This window comes from Mangifera indica, chromosome 10 (assembly GCF_011075055.1).
Source record: "Mangifera indica cultivar Alphonso chromosome 10, CATAS_Mindica_2.1, whole genome shotgun sequence".
NCBI lineage: Eukaryota > Viridiplantae > Streptophyta > Magnoliopsida > Sapindales > Anacardiaceae > Mangifera > Mangifera indica.
In genome coordinates this window covers 434406-460400 of record NC_058146.1, presented here as the reverse complement: position 1 = coordinate 460400, position 25995 = coordinate 434406, and the positions used below count along the sequence as shown (strand labels likewise).

The 25995-nt window shown below is 31.2% G+C and overlaps 2 protein-coding genes and 3 long non-coding RNA genes across 9 annotated transcripts; all 5 read right to left on the bottom strand.

Moving 5' to 3' along the window:
- Nucleotides 1-561: 561 nt before the first annotated feature.
- Nucleotides 562-3970, bottom strand: LOC123227475 (beta carbonic anhydrase 5, chloroplastic-like). Of its 5 annotated transcripts, none has more exons than XM_044652285.1 (9): nt 3558-3970; nt 3401-3471; nt 2448-2615; nt 2327-2375; nt 2053-2166; nt 1835-1888; nt 1557-1639; nt 1335-1437; nt 562-1020 (listed from the first exon to the last, which is right to left on the bottom strand). In XM_044652285.1, exons 1-9 carry the CDS (start codon nt 3717-3719, stop codon nt 820-822), a joined length of 1005 nt encoding a protein of 334 aa, XP_044508220.1. In that variant the 5' UTR covers nt 3720-3970; the 3' UTR covers nt 562-819. The 5 variants fall into 5 exon arrangements, with proteins under 5 accessions (XP_044508220.1, XP_044508218.1, XP_044508219.1 ...); XM_044652283.1 differs by having other exon boundaries at nt 1335-1440; nt 3558-3965; XM_044652284.1 differs by having other exon boundaries at nt 1335-1440; nt 3401-3468; nt 3558-3961.
- A 2746-nt stretch (nt 3971-6716) lies between these two features.
- LOC123227474 lies at nt 6717-8640 on the bottom strand. The gene has a single exon (XM_044652282.1). The coding sequence runs from the start codon at nt 8562-8564 to the stop codon at nt 6873-6875; it is 1692 nt and encodes a 563-aa protein (XP_044508217.1). The 5' UTR covers nt 8565-8640; the 3' UTR covers nt 6717-6872.
- A 3639-nt stretch (nt 8641-12279) lies between these two features.
- On the bottom strand, nt 12280-12828 carry LOC123226885. Its single transcript, XR_006504407.1, has 2 exons — nt 12547-12828; nt 12280-12433 (listed from the first exon to the last, which is right to left on the bottom strand). It is a non-coding gene; the product is annotated as an uncharacterized LOC123226885 (long non-coding RNA).
- A 4193-nt stretch (nt 12829-17021) lies between these two features.
- Nucleotides 17022-17545, bottom strand: LOC123226870. Its single transcript, XR_006504400.1, has 2 exons — nt 17294-17545; nt 17022-17180 (listed from the first exon to the last, which is right to left on the bottom strand). It is a non-coding gene; the product is annotated as an uncharacterized LOC123226870 (long non-coding RNA).
- Nucleotides 17546-20382: 2837 nt separating this feature from the next.
- On the bottom strand, nt 20383-20958 carry LOC123226847. Its single transcript, XR_006504399.1, has 2 exons — nt 20681-20958; nt 20383-20548 (listed from the first exon to the last, which is right to left on the bottom strand). It is a non-coding gene; the product is annotated as an uncharacterized LOC123226847 (long non-coding RNA).
- Between the last annotated feature and the right edge of the window lie 5037 nt (nt 20959-25995).

Here is a 25995-nt window from a genome sequence, read left to right as displayed (position 1 = left end):
TTGTAATACTATACGAGTTGTTCCTAAATAAAATTTTATTTACATTATATTTTTATGTTCTTTTCTATCTATCGAGCAAGACCAGTGTTTTTATTTTAAGAGTTATTGGTGTATATCTCTAGTTTTATTCTTTTAACGAATCGAATCATTCTGGATTGTGCTTTCTTTCACCATTCCTTCTTCAAACAATTGCTTGAGTGCATACTTTCTATCGGTTGAGTTCTGAAAGGAAGCATAGTGTTCCAGGTCAATAAAATGGCATCAAAGCCCTCGTAACCTAAACTCAGATTTCTAACTAAATCATACAAAGATTAGCTCAAGTTTGATTCGAATTTAAAACAGTCAACTCGAATTTGAGCTCTAATAGTAAACAGTAACATTGAGAAGAAAAGTCTACATCAAAAAAGAATAGTTAGATAAAAATAACTTTGGTACAATAATATCGACGAACCCTTGAACTCAAACCAAGTTATTGAGTTAGAGCTTTTGCATGTACGAGCCAAATATGGATTCAAGTCTGAACCCTAATTGAAGTTAAAGATAAGATGTTTGAAACAGTTGTGCTGCCAAGTAAAGAATGAATTGATGAGATTCCACCCACTCATTACAAATCCTTTCACTTCTATGGATTCAGTTTTCAATAAGAATAAAGACATTGAGCTTTATGATCAAGGGAATAACACCACATGAACCATGGCATTTACAAGACAAGAATTTTTTCAAATTACAAACAACAGGGACTTATTATTTCAAATTCCAGAAAATGACATTAACTTTCAATCATCTGGACACGTATAAATAATGGACATACAACAGAGTTCAGCACCAAAGTGATTGGTTTCTGAGTGCAAATTTATCACTTTCCTCTAAACTACTTCCTTCGTAATCCAGTGTCCATTTCTCAAATGTACAGTCAATGAAGTCATAGTAGCCACCATGAAGAGAGAGTGCTCCTTTCTTCACTTTTTCTTCAATCCATGGATAAGTCAGCAGGTTTAACAATGAACAATTTACAGATTCCTGAAGAAAAGAAAAACTTGAGCCTGTGATGAGCACGGTAGCTGAAAAAGGCTAGTCTTAACCAACCAACTTTTATATGTGAGCACTGTGTTCAGTTGTACCCTATGTAGATAAAGTTGTTTATAAGATCCATACAAACACTTTTCTTGGTGCCAGTGTATACTACTTTGTTAAGATTAAGGTTGTCAAACTCGGTTATAAATTTTGAAGCCCATAGAGGGAACACAACTGTATTTTGCAAAGCTAAAAATTGTGTTGGAGAAAACTAAATCATCAAACTCAGGACATTCTGAACTTGAGAGAAAGCAGATTACCTTCTCACAATGTCGACACTGATCATCAAAGCTAAGATTATGAGCAGCAGACTTTGTGTTTAACCTTGCAGTCTTCCCCACCAGAACCCAATTTTGAATAAAGCTACTGAGAGAGATTAGCGGAGTGAGAAATGTATTTGAACCGAGTTCGATTAATAATGAAACAAGATGCTCATAAGAAAAAAACTTTTACACAAAGAAGGTGCTCTATATTTTTTTTACCTTGAATTGGCTTCATCCTGCATACTCATTAGGGCACGAATGCCTCCACAGCGGCTGTGGCCAATGACTAGAATGTTTTCAACCTGCAAAAAGAGTCATTCATCATTTTTCAAAAGAACGGTATGTACATAATCAATAAACGTCATGACCCCAGAGAGATCCATATGTTTCTAAATTTAGCAATACCGAAGTACAGAATCCAACCATCTAGACAATAAAATAGCAAGAAATCTGAAGATAGAAACCCACCCCTGAATGTACAGGCACAAAAAACTTACTTGAAGAGAATTTACAGCAAATTCCAATGCAGCATTTGTTTCTGAAGGCCCACTCTATGCAATCAGATGAGTTGAAAAAATATTAGAAATGGTTAAAAGGACAAAATCGTTCAGTTTTTTTCATATCATTATTGTTTTCTAAAGTGTTCACATTGTGGCATCAACCTTTAATTACTGTAAACTAGATTAGTCTAAGATAAACTGAATATATCACATACTTCACATGGGGGAACCATATTTGCAACATTGCGGACAATAAATGCTTCTCCTGGTTGGAATCCCAGGACGGTTGAGGGGCAAACTCTAGAGTCTGCACAAGCAATCACCATAAACTGCCCAAGAAATTGATAGTTAAAAAAACTGTTTTTTTAAGATTTCAGCATGACGTAAAAACCAGCATACCATCTATAAAGTTTCAAGCATCCAAATGACACAACTGTTAAAAGCAATGACTAATTACAACCAAAATTGAAAAGAAAGAACATTGATCACCTTTGGTGCCTGACCATTTGCAAGATTTTGGAAATGTTCTAAGTTTTCCCTGTTCCAAAAAGTTAAGGTAAAGTAATAAATTTAAAGATAAAATCAAGCTAGGCCAGAGTTTGTTGCTTACATGAATTTCCACTTTTTGAAACTGAGAAACCGATGTTTCATTTCATCGAACGTAGCACATCCATTCTCAACTCCCACTTCAGTCTCCATTTTGCTGTTTCCACATTTTGTAGTCGGTCCCACAGCCACAGGCTCCTTTGAAGCCATCAATCCAAAAGCAGGATTGCTCCTGACCGGAAAAAATATGCCTTAGAAAAATCAAGCAAAAATAGTCATAGCAGTGTTAGTATAAACCAAAATGGGGATATTCTTATCTCTTAGGATCAATTCCGAAGGTTGCATGGAAGTCATTGTCTTATATGAACAACTCCTATAAATACATCACTAATGGTAATTAGAAAATCACAAAACCATAAGCAAATACCAGATTGCAACAAAACCTATTACAGTACCACCATTTATGAAAACATTGACCCCATGGATTTAAAATTCTGAAGTGAAGAGCTACTTAAAAAAAAAAAAGTGACCTCCTACTTCATACACATGACGTTACCATTCAAGTTATGCAATAACTTACTGAGGTTCGTAATTTCTGTTGGAATATCAGTTTCATCAAAATGGCAGAGATAATTCAAATATCAAACTCATTAATTTGAATAAAATATCAAAACATGTCTCTATATACATTTGATGAACCACAAAGACAAGTGGTATGCACTTGAACATAGTTCATGAAATCTACTTAAAATGAATCGCAAAGCTAAAACATAACTATTACAAGCAACCAAAAATAAAAAGTGGAAGCTACCACAAACATAAAATAACCTTTAATTTTACTCAAAAACAACATATATAGAGATAAACATTAAAAATCAAAACAGAACAGAATCAAGAATTTAAAAAAAAAAAAGTAAAGAATCGAAGATATACCAGACAAATCTACAGCTTTAAAGCTCATAAAAAGACAATTTTTTTTCATGAATATAACAGTTAAGTAAAATTTTAAAAGCATACTTGAAGGAAGTAAACAAGCTGAAACGGGTCTCCTGAGTTTCTCTAAATTTCAGCCTGAAGCCAAGGATCTGCTGCAAAGAAGAAATTAGTAAAACCCATAAAGAAACCATCTCCGTACACACACACACGCGCGCGCGCGAAAAGAAGAAAAACTTACCGTAGGCGTTTTCAGTGGGGAGAGACTTGAAGAGGAGGATAAAGGGTGTCCAGAAAGCGAAGTTGGAGGAAGAATTGCCATGGGAGAAGGGAGAGATCTTAGGAGAGAGATAGAAGTGTTTGATGAAATGGTTTGACATTGTGAAATGAGAAGAGAGAGCATAAAAAGGTTGGGTGCGAGTTGGTTGGATGATTAAAGAACACTTGACTCGTCTCCAAGAAAGGCGGAGAAAACAAAGTGGAATCGTGTACTCAGCAACATTGACTCACTGACAAGCTTAAAGACCCGCCAGTAATGAAACTACTTTTTGTTGGTTTTAGAAGTCAAAAACTTCTACATGGATTAGAACGTCAAAGGAAAACTTATACTGCCACCGGTAGGACAGTCAATCAGTGGGCTGTTCATGTGTGGGAGTCGGAGTAGGAAGGAAATATATATTTATTTATATATTTAAAAACGAATACACAGAATTTTATCAACAACCAATTATGACATCTTTTGTAAATACCATAATTGCCTATTATAGTAATATCTTATTATTAATTTAAATATCAGAATCCAAAGCTTATTATGTCTTCTTATAGTTCTTAAAATATGGAATTATTTAACTATTAATGCAATTTACAATTTTCTGTTTTCATTGTAAAATTATTTTACATATAATTTAATATTTTATCAAAAAAATTTATATATATAAAGCTAGCTTAGTTTAAATTGTCATTTGAGTAGTTAAGTTTCAATTCGAATTTAATTTAAATTCTTTTTTTTGATAATATTATTTATCTAATAAGTGATAGAAGATATATCTTTGGCCAACTTGAATTCTAACTTAAATTTGCTATAATAGTTCACACCCAAACACACGTCAATCCATGTATGAACTTGTCTCATCTCAAATCTAAACTAGCCCTACACACAATACAGTGCAGATACAGTCATTTAAACAAACAAACTCTCTGTCCAAAATTTTTTCCCCAAGGAATTCAGGCTCGTACCAACTTCATGGCCTTGGATATAGTTTTTCAAACCGCCAGATGCAGCAATTCACCTTAACAGCCTATTCGTTCAAATTTTAAGGATTCCCCATCTTCCAAATCAAAGAAACATCTCCCTGTTGCAAATCAAACAACTCCAATGTCTACTGATTCCAGTCTGAAGTCCCCAAGTACTCGTAACAACCTTCCTGCTCTTTCACTCCAATTTAATCATTCTTCCATATTATAAATAGGATCATAAGAAAGGAAACACCCTGAAATAATAATTGTTCTTCCAACCTTAAGACAGAGGAAAATGCTTATTCAAGCCACTTACAAAGATTTCTAATATCTACAGAACATGTTCAAAAATCAAGAACTACCCATCTTTGCCTGTGTTCTCTCATTACCAAAATCCATCTCTAAGGAGCGTAAATGTAACACCCCAGGTCCAATAACCCGGCCCACTGTTAAGATATTGTCCACTTTGGACACACAGTCCATCATGGGTTTGTTTCTGGGCTTTGCAACTCAAAACGCGTCTTAACAGTTAAGGAGCTCACAGGCTATTTAACTAATTCAATTCTCCCACCACTAACCAATGTGGGATCCAAAGACAGAGCACACACAGAGCACACACAGACCCAGCATCTCTCCCGTGCTTTGTCGATGTGGGATTCGCCTAGGGGTATCACAGTAAACCCGAGGGCTGAAACGGTACTCTTCAAAATCTTATTAGCGACTCTTCTGAGGCACTCTCCATTCATATCCCCAAAGACCAATCTAGCTGAAGTCCACTATCAGAGCTATAATAGTTCCCGCAACAAAGAAAAATGTAAACACAAGCTCAAAGCAATTCCTTAACCACAATTTAATATTAATATTATCTTTTACTTCTACTGAGAACCAACTGAAAACTTCTAATGTTTCATATAGCAGGTGACACACTAAATCCCAGTTGCCACTTACCACTGGATGTGATTACCCAGGAAGACTTCAACCACAGTTGCTATTTTATAATCTGCCACAACACTGACATTAATATTGAAAATATTTCATCATACTACAATTCAATGGAATTTTAAAAATTCCATAAATTTAGATGAAAAATTACTCATGATAGTGAGTGAAAGCACACACACACAAAAGAGTGGAAAAGAAACCCCCAGCTTATATTCAAAAGATACAAACATGGTCGTGGATGCCACACATGTGAAAAAGAAATCTGAAAGACACATTCATATTAAACAGAGTTCATTAAAACAATACAAACATGTTAATGGATGACACGCATATACACAGAGAGAAAAAAAGAATATGAGTTACATGTTTATATTAAGCAAAGCTATCAAAAAAGATGCAAACATGTTTATGGATTCATGCAGGCACAAGTAAAATAGAAATCCTTAATAAATATTTGTATCAAGAAAAGTTATTGAAAAATGCAAACATGTTCAGTATGAGACCAAAACTCCTCCTCGGTCAAATACAAGGATGCAACACCCATAAGACTAATCAACGACTAGTGGACAAATGCTACTTCAGCCCGCAACTCAAAGAAGAAGCCTCAGGCAGGATGAGATGTCCTCTAGAAGCCACAAACAAGATATAATGGCTCCTATCCGCCATTACTCCTGAAATCTACCAGACATTCAATAGTAGTTTTGTATTGTCAAAGAAACACTTCCCACAATTTCAACAATCATAATTAAAGTGCAATTACTCTCTTACTGTATCAGGATCACAACGATGCCAATCAAACCAACAATTTTTAAACTTCATAAGACAGTACATGTAACCTGACCTCCACAACTATAAATTCCTAAACAGTGGAAGGGTTATGGGATTGACACTTTTTAGCATTCAATTATTGTTTTAGCATTATAGCCTTGTAATATCGCTTTCAATACTCTGATAATAACACTACCACGGCCGAACTATTTGTAAAAACCGGCTCTTCACTCTCTTTTGATAGTGTCTCTTCACATTCTTCCATTGAACTAGTCAGGATTTAATGTATTTCTTGTTAGTGCAAACTTTCACACCAACGAAGTTATGCATGTAAAAGAGGTTTGATAATTTCACAATCATAAAATTCAATATCTTAAAGTTACCTATACAACTAAATTAGTTAGGTCAAGTACATGTCCACAATAAAGTAACCAAGCACATGCAAAGACGTCAATTAGAAACCCCATTTCTCCAAAATATATACTAGATTTCACCACCAGCAACCAAAGTGCTAGTGCCTCTACATAATTAAAACTACAACAAGCATACAAAACCTACTACAACAACTAGAATTATAAAACAGCATTAAGAGAAGGAAGAGTCTTACTTACTAAGCTGACTTAACCTTATCATCTTTCACAACATTATTTAGTATGGGCAAACTACTCAAAAATTCATCAAGCCCTTCGAAAAACCCAACACCATCAATATTATCCTCCTCCCCATTCACATGATTGACCCTTCGCGCCACCTGGTCGTCCAACTCATTACTAAATACCACATTCAAATCCAACCCATTTCCCATTTGCTTCTTCCAACTACTTCTAAGCATTGCTGCCCCACCACCACTCGACGTCCCAATAATCCCCTCTGCACTCTCACCCCGATTTTGATTTGGTGTCCCCTTCTTAGCCCCACCCAGAGGCCTTCCCACTCTTTTTTTGTTTCCATTTCCTTTCCCTTTGTCAATTTTCCCCTTTTTCCTCCTCTGATTTCCCCAATCATCATCAGACCCCTCACTAGGGCTGGATTCCGAATCAGAAATCAACACTTCGTCATACAAAACTGAAGCTCTTTTATATGTCTTTTTGACTTGGTTTGATTTCCCATTCCCTGGCATAGGACAGGTGAACATGGGAGAAATAGGTGTCCAACTAGAATGATTCCCGCCCTTTTGTTTCCCGTAGGTAGAATAACCAATTGGAAAAAAGCCCCAGCAACAGAAATACGTATTATTCACTGTAACCGGCGGTGGCGCTATCGGTACCCCGTGAAACACTCTTTTACAGTTTATGCATCTCAAAATGCAGTCTTCGTAAAACTTTGCGTACTCGTGAAGGACGAAACAGAATGGACACGCTGTCCAGAAACTCGGTACCTCTGATTCAGTCTCACTCGGACGAGTTGGCTCCTGAAATGGACGAGCTGGCTCTGCCTGAGTGGGACAAGCTGGCTCTGCCTGAGTGGGACGAGCTGGCTCTGCCTGACTGGAACGAGCTGGCTCTGCTTGAATGGAACGAGCTGGCTCTGCCTGGGTGGAACGAGCTGGATTCTCCACAGGAATCGGACGAGAAGGCTCTACTTGACAGGGACGAACGGCCTCTGGGTGCACAGGACGAGTGAACCCTGGTATACTCGGACGACTCGGCTCGGTTTGGATCGGTCGAGGTGCGCTAGTAGGCTCGAACTGCATCGTTCGAGGTGGACGAGTCGACTCAGCCACGTTATACCAATTAGCCCTTCCTTCATGCATTGTAACTGAGAAACTTCCATCCTCATCATGGCTTCTGGGGAATTTTTTGGGCGTTGGTTGTACTGGAGGCGGAGGTGGCGGTGGCATTTGTGTTTGCCTAGGGCGTTCTCCGAATTGACTCAATTGCAACTCTGTGTCATACAATATCTTTCTTGAGGGGTTTGAAAGCACCGACCACGCATCGTTCACAAACTTGAAGCAAAGATCTGAATACGGTAACCTGTTCCCATCGGGACTGAGTAGGAGAGCGAGTTTGCGGAACTGAGTTGCGATGAGTTCCGAGGACTGAGTGAAGCGATCGAGTTGGAGAATCGCGTACCAGTCCTGAAGCTGTTTACCACTGACGGTGACGATAGTAGACTCAGCGGCGATGATTGTGTCCGCCACAGCGAGGACATGGCTGGGAGCCTCGAACCCCGGGTCAGATTCCCTGGCTCGGATCGCGAAAGTACGGGCTCCGTGGAAGTCACGTGCCGATAGAACTTTCTCTGCTGTGATGAGCCAGCGCTGAGCTTCTTCTCTGTTACAGCCACTCGACATGTTCGGCATCTCTCTAGAACCTTTTGATTTTTTTAGTGAGAGAAAGGAGCCATAGCAGGAAATGCTGTATATTTTTTTGGACGAAAAAGGACAGAGAAGAAAAGGACATTTTCATTAGGCCGAATAAGTCCCACCCTAATTTTTGTGAAAAAATTTCCCGCCCTATAAGTTTGAAAAGTTTATTTCTCATCCTTTAAGTATGCTCTCTCTCTCTCTCCCCCTCGAACCTATTTTTCTCAATAGTCAATACAACGCTTCATCTTGTACAAAACAACAAATTAGTAGTTAAAAAATATCATTTTAAATGAAAAAACCATGACAAAGATTAAAAAATCCAATGAAAAACTTAAAATATGGTGAAAATAGAGAAGAATGAAGATTAACTATATATAAGGAAAATAAATATTGAGAAAAGTTATGTATTCAAAACGAAGGGTATTTTTGTTAACAATGAAAAAGTGAAATTTGGTGAGCGCTTGCATCCAAATGGAGTCATTCAATATAATTAATTTCTCAGTTAAGTTCTATTAAAAAAAATCAACAAATGGGTGAAAGATGAAATGAAATGGGTGAAACAAACATTTTTATACACATATTTTAACGCACTGTAGGGGGACTGTGATGTTTTCAATTTACCTCGAGCTATTCAATATTATGTTATTAAAAAGTAAAAAACTTTATTTTTTACTTAGTTTTTATATATTTCGTGAGATAATAATGGGTTTGTCTAATTGCTACATGTAGCCCAACCCAATAGATTTTATCCCAATTGAGTCCAAGATCGGGTTGAGTTCAAGAGTAAATTTGTTTGATTTGGACTGTGGTGTCATTAAGAAGTTACTCGATAAAATAAATATTATTAATGATGTCATAAATAGTATCATATAAAAAAAAATAAACAATATTGTTAAAAAAGAAAAACTAATTTAACTCACACTCAATCATCAAATTAGGGCTTATACTTAAATTCTATTTGTTCGAACCAAACAATAAATTCAAACTGAGTTAACTTAACTTGAACTCATCCATAACATTTTGTAAAGTTATTTTTCACAATCTTATAAAAGTATGTAAATAAATGAAAGTTTCAATATACATCTTGTATCCTAATTAAGGCTGCAAATCCAGGTCAAGAAAGCAATGCTACCTTTTCATGTTCAACACTATTTCAATTACATAATGTTATTTATTGTATGAAACTTCATCAATGGGGTTTTCAATATGAAAGTTTATAAAAAGGCATGTTATTGAACAATTAGACTAGTTGGTTATCATGATTAATAATGACAGCTTTCATTATATAGGAGCTAATTAATGGTTAAAACATATGAAAATCAATGGATACGTAGTTATTCAGAATGAACTAAAAATTTGTGAAATTAATCAAACAAATAATCATACAAGAAAGAGAAACTATGTATGATAAAGAAAAACTACATACGATTTATCTTTGATCATCCAAAAATATGACTAACTTTAACAGAGTTAACATTATTTCAATATCTTTCTGTTTCTCTTGTTACAAAGAATAGATTTACAATCACTCATACAAGATAGTTATGTGTTTATAAATTAAAATTCTTGTTCCAAAGATAAACTCTATCTCTTTTAATGGGTTAAGCCCAAACTAGTTACAAGTCGAATACCAGGACTCGTGTGTAGGGTTGGACTCGAATCAAAATAGCTTGGTCTCTAAAGCCAACTTGAATCGGTTCGGTTTGACTTAAGTTTGTTTAATTTGAATTTAAACTGAGTTTGAGTTAGAAAAGTTAATTCATTTTCTAAACTAACCCAAACTAAATCTACAGAGACTTTAAGTTAGTTCAACTCAAATTTTTTGATCGAATTTATGGCTCGAGTTCACGATTTATTGATGAAAGAATGTCGTTTTGCATTATTGAATAAAATAATATTGTTTTATCAATGAATTATGAATTTGAATTATATTTTTAAGTCAAACTTAAACTAAACAATTTTTATTCAAACTGAACTATTTTTTATTCCAGCTAAAGAGTGTTTGGATTCAATTCGATTTGTATCCGGCTCTAGCTGTGTCTGCTGCCTGTCATAGAAAATGCTTGACAATTACAACTACAAAGTTGAAGAGACACTGATGAACTTAAGGCAAAAAGCTACATATTCTGAAAAGATGAAGTAATAACAGCAGTGCAAAACTCGATAATTATGGCTTTAAAACGTAAAAAATAAGAAAATTTTGATTAGCATTATAAATGAAATACAGTTGTGTATTCTTAATAAACTAATAATCCTTCCATGTGAATCTCTTAATTCGTGTTTATGCATATTAAACTCGTTTAACTGAACATAACTACATTTCAGATTTTCTATAATGCAAGCTTTCTAATATATTATTTAATATTCATGGCGGCCATCACCAACCCAATTATTTTTTTGCTATAAAAACCAGAACCCAGAAATGGATTTCACATCTCAACCTGAAAAATCCATCTGTTTTTCACCATTAATGGCTTCCAGAAGGAGTTTCTTCATCTTATCTCTTATTGTTGCTTTAACCTTTTCATCAATGGAGGTTGGTGTACTTGCAGCTCATCGTAAGCTTATGTTTTTTCCTCCTTTGCCCCCACTGCTTCCATCGTTGCCCCCGCTGCCTTGCCCACCATTCCCAGGTTTCTCTTTCCCTCCATTGTTCCCAAACTCTCCACCAGCAGCTTCTTCAGCCACATTACCAAACTTGTCATTCCTCTCTCCACCTCCTGCAACCACTTCTGCAGCACCTTGAAATCTGAGAGGCCTTCAACTTTCATCTGTTGCTCTAATGTATGACAGGCTCATTATTTTTTTTAATTTCGACTGGTTAATAAGTTTGTTGTGCGATGTATCAGTTTCGATCTTTTATGAATCTTATTTGTTGTTTGTATTCAAAATAAAAGAGTGATTTATATTATTATTATTATATAATTGAATAATTTTAAACTCATTTATATTCATTAGTATTTATTATTACACGGTCATCAAATTTCCGAATATCTTCCTTAAAAGATTACCTTGGTGTTGATAACTATATTATCTAGGTAAAATTCCTAAATATTAATTGACACGGATTCAATTCAAACATATTTTGAAAATTACCATGAATGAGTTATAATAGACTATATACATGGGTTTAGAAAATGAAGAAATATTGTGAGCATTCAAATTCAAAGGCAGCAATGTTGCAGTTTATTTTTTTTATCAATGTAGTTGAAAATCTTACCTTAAGGCATATGTAATGAGACTTTTTAAACAATATTGATACGGATTTACGTGTACAAATGAGAATGAGCAAGGTTAGGCTAAATGCAAAAATATAATAATGATGGTTGAAATTAGTGGAATAATTATTGTTAATTATGTATGATGATGGATGTGACAGCAAAGATGAAATATTTTTAATATGGTTTAAGTTATTCTTTAAGAATTTACGTTTATCGTTATCATGATTATGTCTACGATTGTAGAGTCGTTTTTTAATAATACAAGAGTTTATATGTATTAGTTTGTGAGTACTAAAGGGTGTTTGTTGACGTATATTAATAGATAAATATTAAGGGGTGTTAACTATAGACAGATCACCACATATTAAAGTAATCTAATAGTTTATCTGTATGTCTAATTATTCCTTGAAATACTATTCCTAACTATTCGATTTTATAATTATAACAAGTATTTGACGAGACTTAAAAGAAAAGTTGATACCGATAGATAAAGATAAAAATTTTACTCATGACATTATTTGTAATTTAACAAAGCAATTATTATTTAACAACAATAATCAGGATTTGCTCTTAGTAAAGCGATCGATCAGTTCTTGTCACTCTGTGAGCATGCCTTCAAGCAAGCTTCCACGTTGTTCGAAGCTGATCAATAGACACAAGAAAATTATGAATTCAATATATAAATAGATAATAATTCTTTTGTACAAAGTAAATTATTAGAATCTAAAATTCAAAACTTTAAACCGTTAAATTACCAAGATTATCTTTGGTGCTGATATTAACACATTTAGTTTTTGCACAACTGTCGACCTCGCTTTGTCCTCCACATTTTGCTAAACACTGAATTACACAAAATTCAACAGGTCTTGATTGCGAAGTACAATCATGATAGCAGTTGTCATAACACTCTGAGAACTTTGTGAAGGTTGGTTTGACCAAAAGCCCTAAAACCAAACAAACCATTACAAGAGATAATGCTCTATCCATCTTCATTTTTTTTTTTTTGTATTTTGTTGATATGGTAATAGGGAGTTGAAGAGTAGATATTCAAACAATATGAATATTTATTGTAGCACTTTTCATGCATTTATGGTATGTTTGTAATAATGGTACGTTTCCATTGTTAGAAATATATTAATGTATTAAGGTATATTAAAGAAAGAAGATTAATTGGGGATCCTTAAAAAGAAAAAATAAATAAATAAAGATTATAATATAATATGTATATTCATGATATTGTCATATATATTTAATAGAAATTTAATATTTCCTAGGCATGTGTGGTCTCAAAATAAAAATCAATATTTTTCACATGGGTAAAATTGATATTTTACTTATGAGACTAATTAATATTTTTTATATAAATATTTATATTCTTCATACATCGTCAAAACTAAAATATTAAACAAAATGAAGTTTTCAATATATATATGGCCTCCTAAGCCAACAATCCGAATCTTTCAACTAACAAGAAATTAAAAATACTAAAACTGATCATAGTTTTCCTAAAAAATGTATGTGCTGAGACTTGCAACTAACAACAAACTCATCCTCTAACATTATTGTCTTTCTAAAAATACTTTAATATTGATCCACAATCCCAGTTTTCAGCTATAAAAAACCTTAATATGGCTCTGTTTTTACCACTCAAAACCCATAAGAAGTCAACTGTTTCCTTCAATACCTGACAAGAATGTCCTCCAATAAATTCTTCATGTTGTTTCTCTTTGTTGCTTTGACATTTGCATCCATGGATGGTGGACAGGCAGCTCAAAGTCTACTGCTAATGACACCTTTGCCTCCACTTCCATCGTTGCCACCACTGTCTCCCTTTCCCAAGTTCAACTTTTGTAACGTCCCTCTCCACAAGTACTATCCTTCAAAAGAAAAATGTTACGAATTAATATTCGAAGCGTCTATTTTTAAAAGTAAAAAATATTTTTAAATGAGCTCATTACTAAAAGTGTTTAGAAATTATTCTAAGAAAATTAAAAATCTGGAAGTGAACAAAAGATGTATATATCACATAAGAAAACCCATCTGAAAAATATCTAAAAAATGGAATAACCATATACAACTATACAACCATCTGAAGAAGGTCAAAAGTCAACAATAACATATGACTGTACGTATGTAACATAAACCGAAGATAACTTGCTCCAGCTCTGATCTATCTTTGCTGACTTAACCTTGCCTCACAACTATCTCGAACATTTGTACCTATAATCATTAAAGAAAAAGAAGTGAATGATAAGACCACTTAGTAAAGGGAAAGAATTAAGTAAACCATCTCCTTTTGTGTTCTAAATCACCCCTAGGACTCAATCTCACATCATAGCCTCTTCAAGAAATCGAAGGGATAATCTAGTTCATCTTTTACTATTTGGATCATACTTTGTCCCATCTAGTGTTCATTTGATACTTTTTAGAAGTTAACTACAGGGATTTGGTACTTTTCTAAGCTCGAGTTTTTTTCCTTCCTTTCACTACATTATTTTTGAATCTGAATTGTACTCTGCTACGATCATGTTTTACTATAAGCAGACCTTACTATGGGTTATGTCCTACTACGAATGTGTCTTACTGTGGACGGTATAATGTAAAGTGTCCCCTTATAATTCGTAGCATGCATGCATGTTTTATCTCTTACTAATTTTGCCTCCATCTAAAACTATCTATAATCCATCAGACCACACTCTTAAGACAACCCCTAAATCTTAAGCCTCAAATTCTTTTTCTTACTTTTTTTTTTCTTTTTCTTTTTCTCTCCTTTCTTTCTTTTCATTCCTTTCTTTTCTTTCTTTTCTTTTTCTCCTCTTTTTCTTTCTTTCCAAAAACGGTAAATTACTGTTTATTAGACTATTCATTTGATAAGACAATCTTTCTTTTTATGTAATTTAATAGTCCAACAGTCTTTAATTCATATAAACTATATATCATTGAAAATAAGATTCAAAGAACTTTCCAACAATCTATAACAACACTCATGATTCATCAGATAAGACAGTCAAAATATGGGATGAAATCAGTGACAAAAAAACTATATTTACTGTTTATGTGGTGAGACAATCCTTTTGTTCATGCAATTTAATAATCCAAACGGTCTCTAATTCATACATGTTATATATCATTGAAAAAAAGATTTAAAGAGCTTTCTAACAAACTATAATAACACTTATGGTTTATCAGATAAGATAATCAAAATGTGGGATGAAGGTAGTGGTAAAAAACTATATTCACTATTTATTTGTTAAGACAGTCTTTTTGTTTATGCAATTTAATAGTCCAACGGTCCCTAATTCATACAAGTTATATATTATTGAAAAGATGATTCAAAAAACTTTCCAACAAGCTATAATAACACTTATGATTCATCAAATAAGACAGTCAAAATATAGGATGAAATCAATAGTAAAACTATAAATATTATCCAACTCTCTATCATGAACAAAATCACACACATAGACACCTCAAATGACAAAACAACATTTCTCAACTTCAAAATAATCATTTATAACATAAAACCATGAAACCAAAAACATAAAAAATGAAATATACCAAGAATAATACTTTTTACTTTGTTTCAAATCAATCTTTACAAATTGACTCTCTCTTCTTTGTTTTGCTTCTTTTATCACCAAAATCACCAAGACTTCAAAAGTGCTTCTTTTTTTTTCTTACTTTGTCTTCCAAAACCATTTTAATTCCTCCCTTTTTCTTCAAAAAAAAAAAAAAAAGAAAACAGCATGAAGAAGCTAAGCTTCTAGAAGGGACAAGAGAAGATGATGGAAAAAGACATAAAGTTTTCTGCTTTTGTTTTTTCTCTCTTTATATATATATACATATATATAGCTTTATCCATTTGTAATTAATATATATATATATATATATATATATATATATATATATATATATATATATATATATATATATAAACGCACATACATATGAACATAAATATTTAAAATTGAAAATATCTCAAAATATGATCAAAAAACATAAATACCCCTAAAACGTACCTAAAGGTTATCAAATTTTTTAATATCCTTGTTAAAAGGCTACCTTGGTGTTGATAACTATATTATCAAGATAAAATTCCTAAATATTAATTGACATGGATTCAATTCAAACATATTTTAAAAATTACCATGAATGAGTTATAATAGACGATACACATGGGTTTAGAAAATAAAAAAATATTGTGAGTATTCAAATTCAAAGGCAACAATGTTGTAGTTTATTTTTTTCATCAGTGTAGTTGAAAATCTTATCTTGAGGCATGTGTGATGACACTTTTTGAACAATGTTGATATGGATTTACCTGTGCCAATGAGAATGAGCAAGGTTAGGCTAAAATGCAAAAATATAATAATGATGGTTGAAATTAGTGGAATAATTATGTATGATGATGGATGTGATTGCAAAGATAAAATATTTTTAATATGGTTTAGAGTATTCTTTAGGAATTTATGTTTATAGTTATCATATTTATGTTTATGATCGTAGAGTCTTATCTTTTAATACAAGAGTTTACGTGTATTAGTTGGTGAGTATTAAAGGGTGTTTGTTGACGTATATTAATAGATAAATACTAAGGGGGTGTTTAGTTTGGATAATATTTTATTATCAAAATAGAAAGATTACCTCGAAGATATATTACTTAGAAGATTATTAGGTATAAATGATTACTATATTTGATAAAATTTGATAGGTATAAATAATTATTGTATTTGGTTAAAAGTAATAAAAGATTACTAGTAAATTATTTTACTTAAATGCTCTTAAATATAATTATTTTTAAATATTTTTAATATTATTTATCATATTAATTAAAAATAAATTTATTTTTATCTCAAAAAATTAATAAATTATAATATAATTATAATAAACTTAAGATTATCTCAGTAATCTTTAAATATTTAAGGTGAAAATAGTAATCAGATTACCACATATATTACCTGTCACGTCAGTATTGGTAATAGAAGATTACTGTAATATTTTATTACTGACAAACCAAACAAGGAAATATAAGATAGATTATCAAGGTAATCTTAAAAACCCTCAACCAAACGACCCCTAAGAGTGTTAAGAGTTGACAGGTCACCATATATTAAAATAATCTAATAGTTTATCTTTATGTCTAATTATTCCTTGAAATACTACTCCTAACTAATCAATTTTATAATTATAATAAGTATTTGAAGAGACTGAAAAGAAAAGTTGATACCAATAGATAAAGATAAAGATTTTACTCATGCCATTATTTGTAAATTTAACAAAGCAATTATTATTTAACAACAATAATCAGTATTTGCTCTTAGTAAGGTGATTGATCAGTTCTTGTCACTCTGTGAGCATGCCTTCAAGCAAGCTTCCACTTTGTCTGAAGCTAATCAATAAACACAAGAAAATTATGAATTCAATATATAAATAGATAATAATTCTTTTGTACAAAGTAAATTATTAGTATCAAAAAATCAAAACTTTAAATCGTTAAATTACCAAGATTATATTCGGTGCTGATGTCAACCTTGCTCTGTTTTGCACACTCTAATGTACATTGAATTACACAAAATCTAATGAGTTTGGGTTCCGAAGCACAATCATGAAAACACTTCTCATAACATTTTTGTGAGAACTGTGCAAAGTTTGGTTCAATCAAAAGCCCTAAAACCAAACAAACCATTACAAGGGATAATGCTATACCCCTCTTCATTTTTTTTTTCTGTTGATATGATAATAGGGAATTGAAGAATAGATATTCAAACAATATGAATATTTATTGTAGCACTTTTCATGTATTTATGGTACATTTGTAATAATGTTACGTTTCCATTGTTAGAAATATATTAACGTATTAAGGTATATTAAAGAAAGAAAGTTAATTGGGGATCCTTAAAAATAAAAAAAATTAAATAAAGGTCATAATATAATATGTATATTCCTGTTATTGTCATATATATTTAATAGCAATTTAATTTTTCCTAGGTAAGTGTGGTCTCATAATAAAGTTAGTCAATATTTTTCACGTGGGTAAAATTAATATTTTTCTTGTAAGACTAATTAATATTTTTTATATAATTATTTATATTCTTCACACATAGTCAAAACTAAAATATTAAACAAAATGAAGTTTTCAATATATATATACCCTCCTAAGCCAACAATCTGAACCTTTCAACCAACAAGAAATTAAAAATTCTAAAACTGATCATAGTTTTCTTAAGAAGGTTATGTGCTGAGACTTGCAACTAACAACAAACTCATCCTCTAACATTATTGTCTTCCTAAAAAATACTTTAATATTGATCCACCATCCTAGTTTTCAGCTATAAAAAACCCTAATATGGCTATGTTTTTACCACTCAAAACCCATAAGAAGTCAACTGTCTCCTTCGATACCCAACAATAAATGTCCTCCAGTAAATTCTTCATGTTGTTTCTCTTTGTTGCTTTGACATATGCATCCATGGATGTTGTATAGACAACTCGAAGTCTACTGTTAATTACACCTTTGCCTCCACTTCCATCGTTGCCACCACTTCCATCGTTGCCACCACTGTCTCCCTTTCCCAAGTTCAACTTTCCACCTCTTACCAGTAACAGTTTCCCCTTCACATTTCACTTTCCACCTCCTTCCGTTACAAACCCTTATGATACCGAATAAAACTATATCTTCAACCAAATTTTACTAAAATATTTATACAAAATAAAATGTTAGTACATGATTGGATGATATCATTGTTTACTTTTTTTTTTGTTAGTAAAATTTGTTTATACATATGGTGTTACTTTATAGTTTCTCATAGTAGTTCGGTGCTATAAGTGATAGCATGCCGATTCAAAAAGCCTTTGTCATGTGTCATGTTCGAGCGGGATGCTTTGCATTTGTTTTTTTTTTTTTAATTTTGTCCTTAGATAAGTGGTGATTAGCACAATTGTACTTTTATATTATTTTCTATTATAATAAGTATTAATTTGAGTATTAATAATTATATGTTATTATATAATTAAATTATTTTAAATTAAAAATAAAGTAATATCTAATCATGTAATAATACATAATTATTATTATCTAAATTAATACTTATTATTACTCTATATAATATTTCTCTTAAGAGTAGGTATAAAACAAAAGTGAATGATTTGATATGATTTGATATTTCTTTTTTTAATTTTTTTATTGTTTTAGTTTTTATATTTTGAATCATTGTTTAAAACTATGAATGTTAATAATCCGTATTAATTTATATATTAAAAAATATATATTATTATATGATTGAATATTATTTTATTTTTAATATAAAATTATTTAATTATATAATAAAATATCACCATTAATATGTAAATTAATATTTATTGATAATATACATAATTTTATTAATATTATAAAATAAGTATGGAGACTCTTTTATCTAATTAAAGTACACAATTTCCATAATTATGACTGCCACTCATCTTGATGCCAATTATCAAATCAACGTAAAAGCAAATTAACACAAGTCCTAAACATCCCCAGTAAAATTGATTTGGGATTTATTAACTTTAATTTTACTTAACAAGTAATATTACATTAGGAAATATTATTAAACATTTTCATATGGGTCCATTATGGAAATCTCTTAGGTGATCAATAAAAGTCATCCTAGGTAAAACTGATGAGATAATATATTCTATTTTAAACAGAAATTTTTTATGAGAGTTTAGATAATTAACTTAGACAAATTACGAAAAGTATACGGAAAGGTGCACTAAATACGTTAAATAGTTTAATGTATTAGTAAACTAAGTATGATAATTTATTGGCCAAAGCACTTATTCTCACTCAAAGTATGTTGTTTTTTTAAGTTTTTTTTTTGTTAACTTTAAAAATCTCATTTACTCACTCATAGCCTTTTAAATTTATTAGTTTTAGAAGTAAATTTGTTATTTTATATTTAATATTAAAAATAAACTTAAATTTCATTTCATTTTTTCCCCATAAACCTTAAAAATTAACAATTTTCTCTCAACCTAAGTTTTCAAAAACTATATTTTCTCTCTAGGATTTTCAAACTTTTAGATCTAATTTTTCAACGACGACCGATGATCTTCAGACACTGTCTCTTTCTCTTCGGCATGTCCTCTTTTAGACAGTGCTCCTTCCAACACTGTGAGATGTCATCATCGTGACATGCTTTGAGGGAAAATTGTTAGTTTTTAGGGTTTAGGGAGGAAAATGATAAAACTAACAGTCTCAAGTAATTTTAACCGTCTATAGGTAAGTAAATGAGATTTTCAAAGTTAACGAAGAAAAATTTGAGAAATCAACATACTTTGGGGGGAGGGGGGTATAATAAGTCCTTTGGCCTAATTTATTTCTATCTCTTGTATTTTTTGCATATTCATTGCGCAAGGGATACGTGCTTATTAGCCAAAATGCGTAGGACAAAAAAGAGTAAGAAATATAAATATGAAACGATATTTTATTTTATTCAGTCTGATTATAAATACAAGTACATAAGCAATTACACCTAGTATATAAGTTATGCCCATGAATTATGATAGTTGATTCTGTAATTATAACAAATATTCGACGAGACAAAAGAAAGTTGATTCATAAATAAAGATAAAGATTTTATTTATAATATTATTCGTAATATAACAAAACAATTATCATTTAGTAACCATAATCAACAACTGCTCTTGGTGAGGTGATCGATCAGTTCTTGTCAGTTTGAGTGCATGTCTTCAGGCAAGCTTCCATTTTGTCCGAAGCTGATCAATAAATACAAGAATATTATGAATTCAATATCCGAATAAATGAGCATTCTTTCGTATAATATAAATTATTAACATTTAAAAATTAAAGTTTTAAACTATTAAAGATGAGAAGATATATATGATTACCTGAATCATCATTGATACTAATATTGATACATTTAGTTTTCGCACAATCGCTAATCTCTGATGGAGTTGTACATTTTGCTAAACACTTAATTATGCAAAACTCAACAGGTTTAGATTTTCGAACACAATTATCGTAGCACTTGTTATAACAATCAGAGAACTTTGCAAAGGTTGGTCTGACAAAAAACCCTAAAACCAAACAAACCATCACAATTGATAAAGCTTCATGGGTCTTCATGTTTATCTCTATTTTGGATATGATAATATGGAATTGAAGAGTAGATATTCAAACAATATGAAAGTTTATTGTAGGCACTTTTCTTGTATTTATGCTATGTTTTTTTTGAAAATGGTGAGTTTCTATTATTAGAATTGTATAAATATATTAAGGTAGATTAAAGAAAGATAGTAATTGGGGATCCTTAAAAAAGACAAAAATAATTATATAAAGATATGTGTATTCCTATTATTGCCATAAATATTTCATAGAAATTTAATATTTCCTTCCTAGGTAAGTGTGACTGTGATTCCATACTAAAGTTTATTAATATATTTCAGATGAACTGCAAAACCAAATAAATCACACAAAGGACAAAACTCTATCCATCTTTATTTTTATCTCTATTTTGTTGAAATGATAATAGAGATTTATTATTTTTAATGATTTATTATTTTTTTGAGTTCCCTCCCATTATACAATTGCATGATGATTTTAAATTGACATTTTCAAGAGGATGGTAAAGAAGGTATGATTGATAAATTAATCATCACTAACATTATGCTGTCAAACCACTATAAAATACAGTTGATTTTTTTTTTTTTTTGGTTATAGTTATTTATTTGTTTTTGGATTAGCTTTTATAATTTATGTTAAAGGAAAATAATAGTACTTTCATAAAAGTATTTGTTATTTGTTTAATAATTTTTATGTAAATTAAGTCACTTAAGTATAACAGTATTATCAACATCAAGTAGTAATTAAGGGTAGATCTAATCTAACTAGTTCAGTTTGAAAAATGTAATTTTGAGTTAGAATTTTAATTCAATCATTCGAATTAAAATTAGCAACGTCAATAATATTGTTTTCGTCTTCGTTTGTGATGATTTATTGTTTTCGTTTCTATTGTTTTTGTGTTACTATTGTTTTCGTTTATGTAAATTAAGTCACTCATTTGTCCTCTCGATAATATTGTTTATCATATTGAAAATACTATTTACATATTTGATAATATTATTAATCCATTGATAACTTTCTAATGATATTATATATCAACTTAAATATGTTAGTATTTGAATTGAGTATTAATTTAAGATCGAGTTAGTCTACGCGTTCCTCAACTCAAATCAGATCCACAACAGACGGATAGCTTAGTCAACAACACACAACGAATAACTATCCATTAGTTCACTTCACATCAAAAGGAGTAGCTTTGTTAATAGCTGATGACATACAAGTAAAGACAATAGGCCTCAGCTTATATTCTTCACACCTGGTCGAAAATTATATAATAAACGAAATGATCAGCAGCCTGAATCGTTCAACTAACAAGAAATTAAAAAATACTAAACTTGATCATAATTTTCTTAAGAAAGATATGTGATAGAGACTTTCAACTAACAACAAACTCAGCCTTTAACATGAGTGTCAACCTAAAAAATACTTTAATATTGATCCAGCTTGCCAGTTTTTAGCTATAAAAAACCATAACATAGCTCTGTTTTTACCACTCAAAACCCAAAAGAAGTTAATTGCTTCCTTGGATACCTGATAAGAATGTCCTCCAGTAAATTCTTCATCTTGTTTCTCTTTGTTGCTTTGACATTTGCATCCATGGATGGTGGACTGGCAGCTCGAAGTCTACTGTTTTTGACACCTTTGCCTCCTCTTCCATCGTTGCCACCACTTCCTCCATTTCCACCTCTTGACGGTACCAGTTGGCCGCCATTATTCTCCTCTCCATCTCCTCCTCCCCCCAAAAAATATATTCCCTTTCCCTTCCTCTTCCCACCTCCTTCCACCACAAGCCCCTAAAATACAGAATAAAACTATGTATACAAACAAATTTCATTAGTATATTTATACAAATTGTAGTGACAGTATATGATTGAGTGATGTGATTGTTTCATTTTTCTCCCACTTTAAAATCACTCCATCAGACACATGTACAACATATTGTATGAATAAGTTAGTAAAATTTGTTTGCACAAATGGTATTACTCTATCATCCTTTCATAGTAGTTCGGGTAATAGCATACCGATTCAAAAAGCCTTTGTCGTGTGTCATGTTCAAGCGCGTTGCTATGTATTTGGTTCTTCAAGTGTTTTGCTCAGTTTGTTTGAGATGTTTTGTTGTACTAATTCAGGATTAAAATTCCTCGGAGATTATCATAGTTCTACTTTTGTAATTTATAGTTTAAAATAAATTATATATTATTATAATAAGTATCAATCTAAGTATCAATAATTATATGTTATATATAACTGAATGATTTTGAATTTAAAATAAATTAACACTTAACCATATGCTAACACATCATTATTATTATCTAAATTAATACCCATTATTAATATATATGATATTATACTTAAGAGTCTTTATAATATAAAAGAGTGTGATTTGGTATGATTTTATGTTTCTTTTTTATAATTTTTTTATTATTTTAGTTTTTATTTAAAATAAAAGTTTAAAACTATGAACACTAAATATTAATTTTTTTTGACATAATATACGATCATATATTAAATATTATATTATCTTTAATTCAAAAATATTTGGTCATAGAATTTTATATCATTGTTAATTAAAAAATTAATTTTATTATTAGTGGACATTATTGTATTTATACATAAAAATAGTATAGAGACTCTTTAGATTAATTGAAGTATGCAATCTCCATAGTCATGGCTGCTACTCATCTTGATGCTAATTATCAAATCAAAGTGAAAGCAAATTAACATAAGTCCTAAACATTCCCTATAAATTGATTTGGGATTTATAACTTTAATTGTGCTTAACAAGTAATAACACATTAAGAAATACTATTAAACATGTTCATATGGGACTGATAAAAGTCATCCTGGAAAAAACATGCTGAAATAATATGTTTCTTCGAATGGTATATATCCTATAACTACAATATAACTATCAAAATCCACAGGCATGATTTATAGCAAACAAACTTAGGTTAGCGTCATGAAGATTTACAGGTATTAACAATGTAATGCCTAAGAATGAAATTTGTTCGAAAAATTATTTTTAAAATTAGATAATGTTTGGCTTTTTATATATAAGGATTTTATGATACAATTTCTTAATTATTTACATGTCTCTTATGTAAAGTAATAATTATTTGTACAAAATAATAATTATTAGTTAGGGCCTTTGACCACCAAAATGCAAACTATATAGATATTTGTACAAAACCTGGCAGCATGAAATCGTCACTAAATTGCTTACATTAATTCATTGTATATATGGCAGCATGAAACATAATTAATTTATACTATTTTCTTACTACGAAAAAAATAAAAAAAGAATATGCTGTGGCCTTTATATATTCAAATTTATGTTCTTTCCTTTTATATATATGTTTATTTATTGGCCAAACGACTATTTCCCACCTAAGGTATGCTGCAATCTCAAGTTTTCATCCTTTAATTATGGAAACACCAAATATCCACCCATGAACAGTTAAAATTAACGGTAGTAAGAGTAAAATCGTCACTTTCTCTATAATATTAAAAATAAACTAAAATATAATCTACTTTTGCCCCCCTAAATTTTAAAAACTAAAATTTTTCCCCAGCTTAAATTTTAAAAAATCGCAGTTTCACCTTAGGGTTTAGTTTTGAAATCTCTGACGACATCTCCGGCTCTATTACCGATGACCTCTCCCTCCCGAAGTATCCTCTCCTTCCGGCGATCTCTTTCCTCCCATTTGGAAGCTCGATCGACATCAAAGAAGTCGTGGAAGATGAAGTCGTCTTCCCAGTCATCGTCGTATGGGAAGACGATTTCTCTTCTCAGACGACGTGTCTTTACGTCAGATGGGTTGGGGTGGAGTTGAAGGGGGCAATCGGTGGAAGAGAAACCATCGGGAGGGGGAGACGATCGACGATGGCATCGGAAAAAGTGAAAAGGTTTGGAAACAAACCCTAGGGGGGAAAATGTGATCTTTTCAAACTTAGCTTAGGTAAAAAATGTTAGTTTTTAAACTTTTAGGGGGAGAAATGAGATTAAATTTTCAGGGGTTAGGGTTTCATTAAATTTAACCGGTCATGGATGGATGCTTGGTGTTTTCATAGTTAAAAGGTGGAAACTTGACATTGTAGCATACCTTGGGTGGGAAATAGTCGTTTGGCCTTATTTATTTATATATAGCTAGAGAGAGAGATTAAATAAAGAACATAAATTTTATATATATATATATATATATATGCACTTAAGATAACTCGGATAACTATATATCTATATAATTTTATTATTTGTTTATCTAAATTATATAATGATATATTATTTATTTATTTAAATTATATATAAAAAATATATACACATAATTTTATTTTTTTAATTTCGAATTCAAAATTAATTGATCAAATGATAATATATCATTTATAAATCTTTTTATTTCCTTATATATTCCGTCAATATTTATCTAAACTACACCCATAAGCACCATCAAATCAATGATAAAACAAGGCTTCTATATTATCTTTTCTACATAAAGAAATTAAAGTAAGTGTATAAAACAAAGGCTCCTATATTATCTTTTCCACATAAAGAACTTAAAGTAAGTGTAATACCCTCAGGTATATTCCAGGGGTAATTATGTCTTTTGACCCTGTTTTGAGATTTTTCTTATTTTAAATATATATATGTAGGGGTGTGCTTTATATATATATATAAATGCAAAAAAGGGCAAAAAGGGAAAAGAGAAAAAGAGAAAGAGATAAAGCTTTAGATATAAAGAGAAAGAGAAGACTTTTCCATCATTTTACATCTTCTCCCGTAAGAAACTCCAGCAGCCACCATTTTTCATGTTTTTTCCTTTGCTTTCTTGAAGAAAAAGGAAGGATTTGAGGGAGTTGGAAGATAAGAAAAGAAAAGAAAAGAAAAGGAAGCACTTGGAAGCTTTGGTAACCAAAGATCTCCTTCCTTCTTCTTTTATCTATGTTTATATGCATGTTATGTGAATATGTTAGAGTGTTTTGGTATTGATTTAAAGTGATTTTGGTGATAAAGGAAGCAAAACAAAGAGGAGGAAGCCAACTTTCAAAGATTTGGCTTAAAGCAAGGTAAGGGGTATCCTCCTTG